The sequence below is a fragment of the Eptatretus burgeri genome, chromosome 14, assembly GCF_056783735.1.
Source record: "Eptatretus burgeri isolate ZD-2024b chromosome 14, Ebu_testis_v1, whole genome shotgun sequence".
Taxonomy (NCBI): Eukaryota; Metazoa; Chordata; class Myxini; order Myxiniformes; family Myxinidae; genus Eptatretus; species Eptatretus burgeri.
This window is the reverse complement of record NC_140974.1, coordinates 73049566-73066615: the sequence shown is the minus strand read 5'-3', so window position 1 is coordinate 73066615 and position 17050 is coordinate 73049566. Positions and strand designations below refer to the sequence as shown.

The window sequence follows — 17050 nt, the reverse complement described above, 5'->3', positions numbered from 1 at the left end:
GTACTTCAAACCTTCGTGATGATTGCCCTTTCCAGGGCATCCTGATATAGCCTGGATATTTGTCCAGATCAATCTTCCGATCTCTTGTCGTGTTTAGAAACTTGTGTGTATCTCTTTACTATATGCTCAGGATAACCATTCTCACCGTGTATATTCATGATTTGTCAATTTCAGCAGGAAGATTACAAGGTGAACAAATCCTCTGTGCTCTGTTAACCAGGATATTGATCAAGGAAATTGTTTCTCGTGGAGCTGTAGGAGTCCCAGCGAGTATACTGCCCTGTGAAAGTCTGCTTCCGGTAGACGGATATTGTGAAACCAAGGTTGGATCTATCAACCAACATGTCCAAAAACAGTAACGTGTTTGACGATTCCAGCTCCGTGGTAAACTTCAGCGCTGGATGAAGAGTGTTGAGCCATGCCTGGAAATTGTCACATGCCGTCCGAGACTGAAACAAAGGAAAAATGTTATCAACATACCGATAGTATACGATGGGGGAATCGACACCTTGCCGACCAGTCAGTTTCTGCATTTCATGATAGCCTACAAAGATATTTGCAAGAGCTGGGCCTAATGGAGAACCCATGGCCACACCATCAGTTTGAACATACATCATGTTGTTAAAACTGAATTTCACCTCCCTTGTTGCTGTGTTCATTAATTCCACGAAGACGTGTTCCAAAATCATCGGTTGTTCCAGATCGGTGCGATACAGCAAATGTGCGCATATCTCAATCATCTCCGTCAATGGGACATTCGTGAACAAGTTTTTTTAATATCAAAGGATGCCATGATGTTGTGCTCACTTGTCTGTGTTTTAGCTCTAATTGATTCTGCAAATGTGAAGAAATCCTTAACCACGAAATGAGAAAGTGAATCCAAAACTGGTTGCAGTACCTCTCCCAACCACTTTGCAAGTTCATGTTGTGCAGATCGCACCATGGACAGTATCGGTCTGAGAGGGATATTCTCCTTGTGAATCTTCGGCAGGCTGTACATTCTTGGATGTTGAGCTCCAACAGGTTTAATTCTGTCGTACACCTCCTTTGATAGTTCTCCACGTTTGAGAAGCTGCATCAGTCGTTTGACGATCTGACCTTCCACCTGAGGTGTGCGATCATGTTCCGTTACACTGCCCAGATATTTAAATTTCGATCATAAGGTCGTACATGAGCGGTACTTCAATGTTTTCAGTCCATACTTTTGTTAATGTACCCAAAAATTTTCTGCAACTGGAACTTCAAAGTTTTTGCAGATGTACCAGGAGTTAACCTCACAAACTCCTGTGGTGTTTACAGCTGTTCGAACACGAGTTTTATTTAAATATATATATATATATATATATATATATATATATATATATATATATATATATATATATATATATATATATATACATACATATTGTTACGGCTGTGGAAATGCGCATTACACCATGAAGGGCCCGTAGGTGAGATATCTCTAAGTACATGTGTAGTTAGCCCCAAACCCGTTGTATAGAGGGAATTTATGTGATTCATCCGGGCTGCGACGCTTTGAGATAGCCGTTTTTCTGTTCTATCTTTATTTTGAACCAACCACGTCTCAACCGCCATCACACAACAACCACCACGCCAGCCATCGTCACCAACTGCAACCACGCTCCAACCCTCGGACAACAACAACAACGCCAACATCCACGACCTTTACCTTCACAACTCAATCCCACATCATCGCATCACCGCCATTCCCAAACGGCACCATAACCATCAAACCACCACCGAAAACCCTCCACCACCTTCGCCTCTCTCTTTCTACGGCCATTCCCGCACTACCTGTGAACACTGAGCGTCGGGCTGTCTCGGGCCCGTTCGGCGATTAGTGCCGAACGCACCGAGCCGCGAGCGCAAATAGCGGCCTTTCCGAGGGAGAATTCGGATCAAGAACGCTACACGCCCACTTCCTCTCTGTCCAATTGGCAAGCGCGGAGCGGCTTGGCCCCGCCTCCAGGCGCGTCTGTGTGAAATCTATATATGCAAATTCTCGGATCAGGGGAGATTCACGCCCCCTTTCCTCCGACCAATGGGCGAGCGTGGCTCCGCCCCTGAGGTCATCCTGATCCGGATATTTGCATATTGTTTTCTCCTGCCGGCCTATAAAACGGTGAGCGCAAGGCGAATCAGGGCAGAGTCAGTCGAGTCATCGTTGTGGCAGAGTCGAGTCGGGTGGCGAAGTCATCGGTGTGTCATCGAGTTGGGTTCTGGAGTCGGCTGAGAAGAGTTGCGGGAAGAGGCAAGGAGTTCGGGTCTGAGGCGAGAAGGACGGCGGTCCGAGGTCGCGGTGTGGGATCGCTCGTCGCGGGACCCAAGCCAGCCAGACATTCTCCTTCCCCCAGGGCATCAACAATTCCCCCTTTCCCCCGTGCTGAGATAGTGCAACAAGGGGGCCCCGTTCCCACCCCACTCCAAACGTTGTGCCAACGAAACCCGCCAAGGAGCACGGAGTCGGGGCACAGCCACGCGGCCACATCTGCGGCTCATCCGCCAACGCGTCACGAGGACGCGGGTAGGACCCCCCCCCCCGGTCTCGCGGGCCTGGCCGCTCCTTCAGGTCACGTGCGCATATTGGCCTACAGGCCCGTCTGCCCCCTTGTCTATGAGGGTGGCTTCTTTCCTTTGCTTTTGAGTAAATGTGTGTTGGCGCCGTCTGTAAAGTAGAACTGTATAAGTGTTGCCGTGTGTGCGCATAGTCGGTCGTAACTCTGCGTCGTCGTTGCTTTTGTTTTTGTTGCTATATGTGCATTTTGACTGTTTGGCTGTATATGTGTGCTTTCCGTGTGCAGGGAAATAAATGTGCTTTGTGTGAACTGTTTTCCCGTTTCGCTTCGTCTTTTCTTTATTGACCCTCCATCCTGATTCACGTAAAGGGTTCGTAGTGGACTTAATACGCCCGGTAATTAATCGGAACCGTCGGGGCCGACTATAACACTGCTCGGTTATCACTGTAGCACGGAACGGACCGCTTTAGCGGTTCGTGTCTGTAGTCGGCTTGCGGCGTGGTACGATCGCCCAGTCGACCATCCGCGCAGGTACTTAGGTCGATTGAATTTGGCGAGCAACCCTATCCTGCGCGGATGGGCAATTGGCACGGTCGTGGTGGGGTTAAACCCCCACCGTGACTAGCTCCCGGCGTTGTTCTGAGAGGGTCACGACTGAATTGTCCGTCCCGTGGGCGACGCGGTCGCGATTCGAGTGCCGCGGCCGTCCGCACACCGGCGGCGTGAATTCGCAACAATATATATTCACCGATCCAATACTATGTCGTCAAAAGGAATTTGTACGATCTCTGTGTCTCTTTCAGCATGGAAAGATCAAGGGAAGTGCAGTAACAAATGGTGAATGTACCTTAAGGGAGGCCCTCCCCCCTCTCTCCAGGATGTGGTTGCAAACGTGAATCATCGGCGAACTCTGCTCCAGCCAATGGGAGCTCGAGGTGAAGATGATGAGCCGACCAATGGGCGTTCGGATTAACAGTGACGTCATTACGGCCGAACCAATCAGCGTCTATCTTATTGAGACCTGCGTATAAAGCACACGCCTTCACTTCCTTCTTCACTTGCTGCGATTTTTACCCTGAAGAGTGCAGCACGAAAAGCTTCAGTCACTTTGTCGTGTTTATTTGTATCCATATTAAAGTTCTGTAGTACCAAACATCTGTTTGTATATGTGTGTGTGTGTGTGTGTATATATATATATATATATATATATATATATATATATATATATATATATATATATATATATATATATATATATATATATATTGTTACGAATTCGCACCCGCCAGCTTTCCACTAATAGTAGCCGCTCGCCCACCGGACGGACAATTTAGTCTAGTCGTGACCTTCCGGAACAACGCCGGAACCCTGTCACGGGTGGGTCTTCAACCCCACCACGGCCTAGCCAATTTTCTTCCCGCGCAAAATCGGGTCAATCGCTGAATATTGATATACCTAAGTACCTGCGCGTGTAGCCAACCGGGAGACTGTAACTCGACGCAGGTCAGCTTGGACACGAACCGCACAAGCGGTCCGTTCCGTTCTGCAATGATAACCGAGCGGGTATTATCGCCGGATCCGATTCTATTTAACGGGTATTTAAAACCCAACTTGTATTCCGAGATGCAATATGGCGTTCCAATGGGGAGAAAGGAGGACGCAACGAACGGGGTACATTCACACAAGTACATTTATTTACAGCACGTACACATGTACAGCCATGCAATCAATGGGAGAAGGAGACAAGACACGAGCAAGGTAAAAGCACTACAACCGACTATAAGCAATTATCTAGTCACTTAACAGTTCTTACTTACAGGACACGGCGCCACCAACATTCATTCGAAAGCAAAACCCAAGGAAAATAAAAGATTACCCCCACAGACAGGGGAGTCAGACAGGGTCCGTAGACCTTTATGGTGTGGGACTTGGCAGACCGAACGAATCCCACGAGACCGTTGCACGTTTCCTGCACCCTCGTGGTGCGATGGTTGGCGAGTCGCGACGTCTGTCCCCCCACGGCAGCTAGGATAGCCACGGCTGAGCTCGGCCTTCCACGGAGCCGGCGAGCTCTCTCCGGCGCTCTCCACACGGATGCGCAGGCTTGCGCGACAGGGCTGGCAAAGCGGCGCCTCCCGTCCACGTCCCTGGTGCCACGCCCGGACTCCCCACCAACTGCGAGCTCCGACGACTCGACCCGAACCACCGAACCCAAGACTCTTCGAAGACCAAGACGAAGAAGAAGAAGAAGCCCATGCACCCACGAAAACCACCACACGCACCCTGGCGTTCTGTGCGCCCTTCTATCCCCCCGTTCCAACGCCTCCCCTTTTATCGCTCCGCCCACCTTCCAGCCCCTGCAGGAAGCTTCCAGAAAAGGGGCGTGCCCTCTCGCCCCCCTCCCCGCGCACCTCGCGGGGGCCGAGAGAATCATTCTTGGCACAGGTTAAGGGAGATTCATTCCCCCAAAATCAGGCTCCCACCTTTTTTCACCTTTGACCTCTGGCTGGAATCGCACTTCCCTCACACCAAAGCGCAGGAAAAGCAGGCGGGAAAATCCGCGCGCCACCGATAGAGTTGTGGTTTGGTGCGATCGTGGTTGTTGTGGTTTGAGGCGATCGTGGTTGGTGTTGAAATGTGATTGGTCCAAAATAACGATAGGAAAACAAAAACACTATCTCAAAGATCACAGCCCTGTGACACGAATAAATTCCCATTAAACAACGGTGGGGGAAATCTAACTGAACACAGACTTATCGATCTAACTGAACTACGGACCTTTATGGTGTTCTGTGAATTTCCACAGCCGTAACAATATATAAAAATAAAACTCGTGTTCGAACAGCTGTAAACACCACAGAGTTTGTAAGGTTAATTCCTGGCACATCTGCAAAAACTTTGAAGTTCCAGTTCCAGAAATTTTTTGGGAACATTAACAAAAGTATGGACTGAAAACATGGAAGAGTTTATGATCCATGGATCACATGGAAGAGCTTATGATCCATGGAAGAGCTCATGTACGACCTTATGATCCAATTGAGCGTGAACATTGAAAACATAGCATTACGACTGGATATCACATTTCGGTACAAAAAATAGAGAAGAAGGCATTCCAAAGTGAGGTGTGAATTCCAATGTGGTTTTTGGATTAAATGCAGAAATCAAGAAAATGACAAAATGCCAAGACCTCAAGAATGGAGTGAAAAGATCCTGGAAACTGAATAGTGCCAAAGTTGTTCCAGTGAAAGTTGGAGCTGCAAGAATGATGACAAAGAATCTCACAAAGATATTAAAAACCATCTCTGGGAATATTATTACAAACAAACTACAGTTGAAAGCTGTCCGGGGCTCAGTGGCGATCCTGAAGAGAGTCCTCAGACCAAAACTTTGAGAACAGAAAACTTCACACCTTGGTCCATGAATCATGACCCCTTACTGAAATGAAGGTGGACACTTTGACCCTGCCTTGGGAGGATTCCATTCCACATTCTGAAACTCACAACAGTAGATACAAATCAACGACACACACACACACACACACACACACACACACACACACACACACACACACACACACACACACACACACACACACACACACACACACACCTGTCAGGTCAGGCCAGATCAGACCTGTGACTTGCTACAGGTATCATGTAAACCTATACTAACCTGTTCCATGGTCGGGTTGTCGGCGATTAAACCGTCTCCTCCACCAGGTTTTTTGGTAAGGAGGGTGTTTGGATATGGACACCCAGCAGGATTAAAAACAAAACCTGTCAAAGGGCGGAGGAGCTCGTTGTGAGCCAACGGCCATCCATATCTAGTGCCCAACTGTGTCTGCGGATGTCGTCCTGCAGTTGTGTTACTTCTTATTAGGAGGTTGGTGGCAGGATTTGCACTCTGGCCACCGTAAAACCCTTCATTCCGCAAAACACAAAAATGCAAAGAAATCTGAAAAACTACTCTGTGGGAGTACCTCCTGTGCAGCTTTCCTTCGCAGGGCAGCTCACCGGATGATGGGATTGGGGCAAAGCCTTTGGGACCCCCAATCTTTAATGATAGGAGGGAAACCACGGGGTAACATTCCCGGGTAAGATTGTGGTAGAGTGTGTCGGAGTGGTGCTGAGGTGTCGTCCACCAGACGGTGGTCTCCTTGGGTTAACCTGAGGCGGTCCCTTTGGGTGGGTGCCTGGAAAGTCCTATCCCGAAGAGAGGATGATCACCTGTCTCTGTTATCATCTGAGCTCAAGCGTTTGGACATCAGTATTGCAGCACTCTCTGAGGTATGGAGACCGGATTGCGGCGAGATCATGGCGGGTGGTTACACCTACTATTGGTCTGGTCGTTCTGATGGTTACCATGCCCAAGGAATTGCTGTAGCTGTGTCCAATAAGCTGACCCCAATGATAATTGAGGTAACACCGGTCAATGAGCGTATTATGAGATTAAGGATTCGTCACTCCTTAGGTGTCATTTCCCTGGTCTCTGTTTATGCTCCGACTGAGGCGAGTGATCTCACCGTGAAGGATGCATTCTACGCCACGCTCGAGTCTGTGGTTGATCAGTGCCCCAGACGAGATACATTTCTCGTCTTGAGGGATTTCAATGCATCGACTGGAACTGATAGGGATGGTTACGAGACGTGTGTTTGTCCCCATGGGTCAGGAACTATGAACCAGAATAGCACTAAGTTCCTTGACTTTGCAAGAAGTCATGGACTTAGGTTTGCTGGTACATGGTTTCAGTGCCCACAAGCTCATCGCTGGACTTTGTGTTCCAACGCTGGTGGTGCGGCAAAGGAGAATGACCATGTCCTCGTTGCTGGAAGATGATCCAGAACTGCAGGGTCAACCGGAGTGCTCAGTTCCTCAAAACTGACCACCGGCTTGTAGCAAATCTTAAGTTGCATCTTAAATCCAGCAGAATGGTACCATCCCAGCCTCGGCTGGATGTTGGCAAGCTCAAGGATGAGAGAGTAGCTGAGAAGTTTGCGAACAGGCTAAGTGTGGAATTGGGGGGTTTGGGTGCTTTGGAAGATCCTGAAGAGTTGTGGAGTGCCTCAAGACCACCGTCTGAAAACCTACTCTGTGAGAGTGATGCAGGTGGATCATCCACTTGATGTAGGTGGATGTCTTGGAACTCACCGCAGGGCAAAGAAGAATTTTGTCTCTCAAGGGACACTGGATACCATTGACCAGAGTCGCAGGGCCAGGCTTAATGGCGGAGCTGAGCTATTGAGGGAGCTGAGGTGTAAAACTGTGCATGCGCTAAGGGTGGACAAGGAGGCCTCTGTGCGAGGCATATGTGAGGGGGTCGAGCATCACCTGTGGTCAAGTGATTCTCGTCCTGCTTACAGGGGAATTCGTGCATTGCGTTCATCCAAGCCCATTCCTCGGTGGACTGCAGGGAGAGCAGAGGGTGGTGGTTTTAACAGAGGAGTCCGAAGTGAAGGCCCACTGGGCCGGTTACTTTGAGTGGCTGTACCAGGCTGATCCATCAGCTGTCAAGTTTGATGTCAGGGGTGGTACTATCCCTATTGCTGACCCTCCAATCAAATCTCATCCACCTTCGCTTGTTTAAACACAGGCTGCGGTGAACTGCAGTAACGCTCTAGGGGGTAGAGCTCCAGGGATCTGTGGCATCCATGCTGAACTTCTCAAGGCTTGTGGAAATGCTGCACTCGTGTCATTGCATGCAGTTCTGTGCTCTGCCTGGAACACAGGCATCATCGCAACTGACTGGAAGAGGGGCCTTGTTGTCCCTCTCTGGAAAGGGAAGGGTGATCGCCAAGATTGCAACAACGACCAAGGGGTGACGCTGCTCTCAGTGCCTGGCAAGGTCTTTGCTTGAATAATTCTTGATAGAGTTTGTCACCATCTGCTTGAGCAGTCAGGCTTTACACCAAAGAGGTCAACGATTGACCGTATTCTTGCTCTTCCGGTCCTCACTGAACGCAGATGAGAGCTTCGACAGGGGATACTTGCAGCTTATGTTGATCTCTGCAAAGCGTTCGATTTGGTGAATCGGGATGCCCTCTGGAGGATCCTTGGTCTTTGTGGGGTGCCACCAAAACTGATCGATCTGATGTCTGAACTCTACTCTGGTACTGAGAGTGTTGTGAGATGTGGTGGTACCATCTTTGACATTTCCAATTGTTACTGGAGTTCGTCAGGGTTGTGTACTGGCCCCCACACTTTTCAGCACTTGTATGGACTGGATTCTCGGGAGGATGTCGGAGAGATCAAGCTGCGGTGCATCGTTTGGGAATGTCAAGATCTCTGATCTTGATTTCGCAGATGATGCAGTCATCCTTGCGGAAACTTTGGATATCCTTTTGGGGGCCCTGAGGTGCTGAATGAGAAGTCGGAGCTGCTGGGATTATGGGTTTCCTGGGTCAAAACTAAGATCCAGGCTTTCAATGACATCTTGGATGCTGCTGTCCTGTCTGTGCCTGTTTGTGGTGAGGATGTTGAAGTCGTGGAGAGATTCACTTACCTTGGCAGTGATATTCATGCCTCTGCTGGCTTTGAGTCAGAGGTCAATAGAAATCTGGGTCGGGCTTGGGGAGTCATGGATTCACTGGAAAATGGGGTGTGGTGCTGCCGGTACCTGTGCGGGAGGACGAAAGTCCGAGTCTTCAGGTCCTTGGTGCTTCCAGTCTTGCTCTCTGGATGTGAGACTTGGACTCTGACCAGGGCTCTGAGATGGAGACTTAATTCCTTTGGTGCTTGGTCTCTTCGGAGAATCCTTGGCGATCGCTGGGCGGACTTTGTGTCCAACGAGCGGTTGCTGAGAGAGACTCAAATGAGATTTGTTACCTGCATAATCCGTGAGCGTCAGCTGCGGCTGTATGGACATGTGGCTCGTTTTCCTGACGCTGATCCTGCTCACCAGATTCTCTCAGCGAGGGAGTCTCGTGAATGGAGGAGGCCAATGGGCCGACCACCTGCCTCGTGGTTGCAGCAGGTTGATCGGCATCTCAAGGAGATGGGGATGGGCCAGGCATCTGCCTGGGGGATGGCCAGACGGAGGCCCCTGGAGTACCGGCGGAAAGTGACGCAGCGACGTGCTGCTCTGGCGCATGCTCCCATACCTGACCTGGCACGCACACGCACACATACACACACACACACACACACACACACACACACACACACACACACACACACACACACACACACACACACACACGGATACTTTGAGACCTGGGAGGACTCCATTTCACTTTCTGATACCCACATATGGAGATAACAACCAACAACCAATAACAAATAACACACAGAGACGGTGCCAAATGCCATTGTGTTCATACAGTTTATGTACATACAGAGATGTGCAAAAGTACACACTCATCAAGTAAATAAAAACGACAAACACAAAGATTTACCTCGAAAAAGCATTCTTTGAAAGAGGATTTAAAGTGGGTAACTCATGAAATTCCATTCAAAATTTATCAAGCCACAGAACACAAAATGTTGATCTATACTCTATTCTTTCACAGTTAGAACAAACATTGCGAACACCTGATCGGGTGGACCTCATTGTGTTTTGTTTTTTTAATTTGTATCGATGTCAAAGTCTTTGCGGAGGATACAGTGATCTCAACTATTTACATGAACATGTTGGAAGGATTCGCCTTCCCACAGTTTGAAAACCTGCAACCCGAAACCATTTTTCAACAGCACGGTGCTCCCCCTCATTGCGCCTTAGTAGTTTGAGCTGTCCTGAATGAAAATATTCCAGGTCGCTGCATTGGTTGAGATGGACCAACCGCTCAGCCCCCATAATCACCAGACCTAACCCCCTTGATTTTGTTTATTTTCCCTGTGGGGGTTTGTCATAAATGTTGTTGACAACACCAAGGTGGCAAACCTGCAGGATCTTCGTTCTCGGATCACAACTGCATGCGCACTGGACACAAACATGCTGAGCCGAACATAGCAATAACTCGTGTACTGCCTTGATGGCCTGCACATGACAAACATAGCTCACTTTGAAGTGTATTTATGGCATGCACAAAACTTTGAGTTTCTGTATCATACAGTATAAGCCAAAGGGTGTCGTCATATCATTTGTGGTTATAAATATATTTACAACCAAAAGTTGTCCGGGTCTTTTTGGAACGCCATATATATATATATATATATATATATATATATATATATATATATATATATATATATATATATATATATATATATATATATATATATATATATATATATATATATATATATATATCAATAAAACCTCCAGTGCTCTTTTATTTTGCACCTTTCTCATGTTACCATCTCTCTAGTGGGAACTTCAAAAGCTTTGACTCTTTTGGCTCCGATTGGGAGAACACGAAATGTTGCTTTCCCAGAAATCTTGCATTAATACTTTCAAAAGTTGCATATTGACTCGCGACGAATGTCCAACACTGCAGCCAAGTGAAGTGGGCGTGAAAATCTAGAAACCTGAGAACTTGAACAAGCATTGGATACAGCATGGAGGCAAACGAAACGGTCCAGCGCCTGTGCTTTTGGATCTCATGAGCAGGTCCAGAACAAGTTGTGAAAGTCATTGGGAAGTGGGAAAGAAGAGTGTTGGTCATGATGGAACTTGAGATGCCCATCACACATTTCCTGCCATTGGTAGGGGTTGGGGTGGGTGGAGGTGTGAAGAGAGGCGATAGGGAGTCAGGAGGGAGTCTGGAGGGATGGGGTTGGAGTCTGGAGGGAGGGGCATGGGTGGGAGCAGGGGAGGAGAAGGGATGGGAGGGACCCGGTGTTGCCTGAAAATGCCGGGTATCTTTGCTAGTATTAATATAACTTTGATAATATGGATCAATATAATTCCGGTTGGTTATTGCCTGGTGTTTTTATTCCTGCCCCAGGGTGAGGGGGAGGATATGCTGAAAAAGATGCAGCTGATGGAATTGGCCATTCTCAATGGCACATACCGTGATGGCTCACGACCTGGTAATCTTACTGCATCCTAGGACATCTCATTTTGTGTATTGACATTTCCTCTGGTGTTGTCGTGACCTTGAAATGAAGGAATCAAAGGTGTGCATACTATTTATGGGGTAAGAGCAAAGTGATTGACAGGAGAGACAGACGAACAGATGAGTGGGGTTAGATGTATTGGTAAAGATCAAATCTGTCATAGTTTTGACATTAGGAGGTGGTGAGGTGATACTGACCTTGAAAGTGGTGAATGGCTGCCCATACAAAGGAGGTTCTGATTTAAAGGAGTAGATATAAGCTTGTGTTAGAATTTTACAAAAGGGGTTGAGGTGACCAAAACCAAACCAAAACAAAAAAAATTGGTTGAATGCTTGCTTTTATTTGGGGGCTTGTGATGAGCAGAGGATGATTGCAAGAGGTGAGTACCTCGTCACATAAATGTACGCTTAAAATTGGCAATCGTTTCTTTGGAAACTTGCATTATAACAAAATGCTGATACTTTCCAATCAGGAAAACTGTGCTTTAAATTTTTATCAAGGTAAAAAGGATCAAATATGATGACACGACTAAACAGACTTTTTTTTTATTTTATTTTTTTATTTTCAGGATTTGCACATTCAAACCCACAAAAACCCTATAAATAATTTTCAGTTTCCTTGGAGCTCAAATCTTTAAACATTCATCCTTTTGGTTCCTTCCCTTCAAAAACCTTCAACTATGGTGTAATATTTGAGATTTATCATCAGACAAACTGATAAATTCAGCAAAATTAACATGTAATAATCTGATTGGTTGGCTTGTCCATGAATATCATGTACTCTCCCTTGATCCATCTTTTTAAGGCCGATTCCGCGTAATACTAGCGTTTTTTGTGAGCTGCTGATGTCCTGGGGACGTGTTATGCCACAAACTCTTGGTTGATGCGAGCCATTGGCTCTTCCATGAGCTTTAATGTGCAAAAATCTCCACTTCCATAAATTGATCCCATTCGGCTCTGCTGGCTTCACTGACTTGCTTCCACACTCTTGTTGTGGCTGAGTGCTTTAAGTGATAGCCTAGAAAATGAAGGGCTGTAGGTTCGAATCCCATCCATACCCGTTATTATGTTTTTTTTGTTTTTGTTTTTTTTGGTAGAGTGGTGGGTTTGGGGGGGGGGACTTTGGCTTCAACTGCCATGCTGTGCCATACCCTGTGGATTGGAAATTGAGCAGTACAAGGGTATTCTTGACATCGTCTTGCATGCTTTCCTCGTGATGAAAAACTCACCTCTATTTTGCTTCCATTTCATTTTCAGTTTGCTAGGAATGTCCTTTCACAGCATAACAGTCACTACGGTGATTGTTAAGATTGCAAAGGTAATATATAGATATGATGGGATGATTTATGCAATTGCACAGCAATCCATTTCTACACGTATGTGATGACACCATGAATATATGCAATTGCACATCAATCAATGTCTACACATGTTTGTGATGCAATGATTTATGTAATAACACCAATCCCTATTGACACTCATCTGTGATGATGCAATGGTTTATGGCCAACGCCTGAGAGAAACCAATGGGCATAGATAGATATGTTGTTAGATGCTGCACGCAGAGTTTTCCAAAATAGGCCCTAGCAATTTGCGAGATCCAGAAATGATGCAATGTAATATGTGAATACATGTCCATGCACATGTGAAATACATTATATTTATGATTCTCAGATATCTAAAATGTGAATTGTTGCCTTCTGGTAGTTGCCTGGAATGGTGTCACTGCAAAACCTCTTGTTAAACATCATTATAGGTGAAGATGCCATTGTGGATCGATATTTTTATGCCTCTACTGACGAAGTTGCCAGAGGCATTATGTTTTTGGGTTGGCCGTCCAGCTATCCATCCATCCGTGCGTCCGTGATGGGTGTTCGTTGCTGCGATAACTTAGCGACTGAAGGGACCTAAGTCAAACTTGGTACAAGTATGTATAATGATGCAAAGATTAACTGATTAGATTATGGGGTCAAAACAGCTGTTCACCACCATCTCATCTCTTCCCCCATCCAAAGCCATGATCTTTTCTACCCCCGTTAATCCACCCCAAACCCACCTCCTTCAAATTCCCCGTTTTCCTTTGTGGCCATTCCCCACCAGTGGCCATTGTAAAAGTTAAGCGAGGCATAACCGCTGCAGCTTGATTCCACAATACCATTTGTTCCTTAGTCAGCTGAAGTTCCATTCCCATTCCTTCCTGTCCTACCCACATTGAGGATATTGTTGTGTCGTATGGGTCGCCTAGGTATGTCTCGGCCCTTTCTGCATATGCAGTGTCATCTCCGGTTGAATCATAATGTGCTGTTCAGTGTAATGGTTCCTTCCACAATTCTTGTTGAATTATTTTGTTAGCTATTCAGCCCCCTAATTATTTTACCTCATCAGCCAGCACTCCGAATTCCACTTACAACCGAACTGTTATTTCCGGATCGGTTAATTTCCACCAGTATACAACTGGTTCCTGTTTTATTTGCAGCATTTCAGTGACTAGTTCTTCCTTATCCTCTGGTATCTCAATGAACACTCCATTTGGAGAGCATTTAACATTGCACCCCAGTTCACATCATAAATCTCGTCCTAGTAAATTTACAGGAGAGTTTGTCGCCAGTAGGAAAGCGTGATGTTCTTCCAGCGGTCCAAGTTCAACCTTTACTTTTTCTGTCAGTGGCGTTTTTATCGGTGCGCCTGTTATTCCCACCACTTTTACTTGTCCGGTCGGACAACGGAGCATTACGTAAATCCTTTTGCCTTATTGTTGAGCGAGTTGCACCAGTGTCTCGTAAAATGCTGAAGTTCATCCATTTACCTTCAGATTTATAGTCAGCTCATCGGAAGGTTTGGAAGTCTGCCACGGTAGCACTGATGCCTCGCTCGCGTCCCATCACTGCTGGTTTCCTTGGCCCTGCATTTATCTGAACCAGCATTGGGGCCGTCCTTGTCTCCCTCTGCGACAGTTACTGTACTGTCCTTTTTTTTTCCCCGCACATAAAGCACGTGTCCTGCTTCTGTGGTTGTTGCAAGTCTCGTTGCAGTCTCCATTCCTGCTTCCCCTTTTGTTGCCAACCCCCTTGTCCTTGAGTTTTGGGATTTTCCTTTTCAGACTTTTATTTTATCTTACCCCCTGCACGTGCTCAAGTTGCAATTGCACCAGCACTGTAGCGACGTCTTACTTTGTTTGTTCGGTCTACCCATGGCAGTGTATCACTGAAGGGAGGATGTTATTTAGAGTCTTCGATTCCCATGCCATACATAGTTTCTTCACGTCGACCTGCAATTTTGGTGTCAATCCATTTACAAATGGTGTCTGACTAAAGGTACAAATGGCTAACGGTATCTCAACTCACTCTCTTTGCACTCCTGAGTCTTCTGAGTTCTGGTCAAACACTTTCTGCAACCGTTCCAGATACTCTGTCGGATTCTCCCCTGCTTTCCATTTGCAATGGTGTATTTTCACCCAATCTAACTTTTGTGGTACCGCGTCCTCTATCCCTCGCAACATTCTTCTCATGTAAACCTGCGCATCCTCGTCCGTCACGGTACTCCTCTCATATTCCGACGGCCAGTGTGTTTTCCTTTTCGATTCCACTGACAATCCCTTTGATATCAAGGGTTCGAGCAGTACGTCTGTCATAAGCGTTGGGTTATGTTGTCATATCTTTACAGCTATCTTTTTGAAAAACTTTTTTGAGTTGTCTCGTATTTTTGGCATTTTGTATTTGATGCTGCTCAGTTCCTGAAAACTACACGGCCGGTACACATGGGTTATCTGGTCCGGTCATACAGGAAACTCTCTTAGTGGTATTTGGACATCTCTCCCTCGTTATCTGATCTTTGTCCACGTACTGCTGCCCTTCTTTTCTGTCGTCGCTTTCAACGGTCCTTTTTCCCCTTTTAGAGTTTTGCTTCGTGTGCGCAACCCCACTGGGGTTTCTCTTGCCCTTTCCATCTTTTCCTCATAAGCCCATGCTATTTCCTGTAGTTCCTCCATTATTACTGCATGAGGGCCAGCCGCATTTGTTACAATTCCTGCCAGCGCAGAAGGGGCACTCGCACCTCCCATCATTGGGGCCTTTTGTGAGGCCAGTGGGTCCCTGTCTTAAGATGGGACCCTGATGACTATTTGTTTCTTACAGTTCCTCGCACGGCACACCATTCATCATATTCCACCTGATGAGCATCCTGTTCCTTTTCATGTACGACTGGTAACTGTGTCTGTACCCTCTGTATAGTTTTCTGAACCGTTTCCAAGCTACCTCTCAAACTTGCTGTCTTTGGCTCCTCTATCCTTCTCCTACATTATTCCATCCAATCCATGAATGGAACCCAATCAACTTGCTTTGCTGTTTTCTTTTCCTGTTCCCTTTTTAAACAGTTCTTTTTTAAAAAAGATTTTCTATTCTTTTCTTATCAAAGGTCCCCTCGTCTGGAATACTTAAGTTACTTGTTTTCATCCATTCACACCATTTGTCCAGGTCCTTCACCGAGTCTGGACTGTATTTATCGTGCATATATCACTTTGGTGTCCCCTTTTGGGGAGCCTCGGTCTGTTTCCAATTTTCTATGTCTTTTACTCGTCATTATTTTATTCACACATACAAATCACACATACACTCACTGACACCAAGGATCCCCTTCTAAGTTGAACGAAATATCTAATCTCTCTCAGGATCCCAGATCCTTGATATTAATTACTCAATGAAACAGGACTGGGGCTCCAACCCCTCTACAGGTATCCTATGTAACATACTTGGCACCTCGTGTTTCGTTCCAAGCTGAAACACTACTTGGGCTCCAACCTCTGCACCAGTAGCCTACGCCGCATACGCCTCGTGTTCCGCTCTAAGCTGAAACACCACAGGGGTTCCAAGCCCCTTTACCGGTAACCTACACCAACATAAACATTCAATTGCATCACCTACACAAAGTCCCTTAACTTTTCCTCAGGTGGCCACCTCATGTCCGCAACCCCTCCATCACTTCTCCTCCGGGGCCCCTCCGCTCGTGAGGTCTTGGAATCCTGCCGACTACGCCAAATTGTCAGGGAAAACTCTGAGACCGCCATTGGTTGAATCAGTTTATTGGTCACGTGCACAGAGAAAGGCAAGCTTCAAACCAGCCTTGGAACCTTTTCTGCCTTTTTAGTGCCAGAGGGCCAGTTTCTATCCAAAACTCCTTGCATCATGCAAAAAAAAAAAAACATTGCATCATGCAAAGGACACCTGACACTGACTAATCAACATCTGATTGGGACAATTTGCAAAGAAAGAAACTACCCAGAGACTTGCGAGGAGGGAAAATTGGAAGGAACACTCAAAGCCTCTGTCAGCAGACCTTAGGTCGAATAAGTTTTCCCCATAAGCGTCATGTATTCTTTACACAGTTTAAGCAATAGTCCATGATAACTCAACAGCTGCAGGCATAAGCCTGGGGTGTGAGCACAGGAAACAGAGCAACAACAGCACATTTTTAGTCGAAGAGGAAGTACAGTAATCAAACCACAAGGCCAATGAAGGCTGACTTC

General features: G+C 46.6%; 1 protein-coding gene across 3 annotated transcripts in view; it reads left to right on the top strand.

Annotated features, from left to right (window-relative positions):
* LOC147013611 (KH domain-containing RNA-binding protein QKI-like) overlaps positions 1–17050 on the top strand; it is a 73489-nt gene that overhangs the window by 28044 nt on the left and 28395 nt on the right. For all 3 annotated transcript variants that reach the window (XM_085855555.1, XM_085855557.1, XM_085855556.1), the window contains exon 6: positions 11419–11503. In XM_085855555.1, the coding sequence (XP_085711681.1) occupies positions 11419–11503 (85 nt within the window). The remainder of the gene's footprint in view (positions 1–11418; positions 11504–17050) is intronic.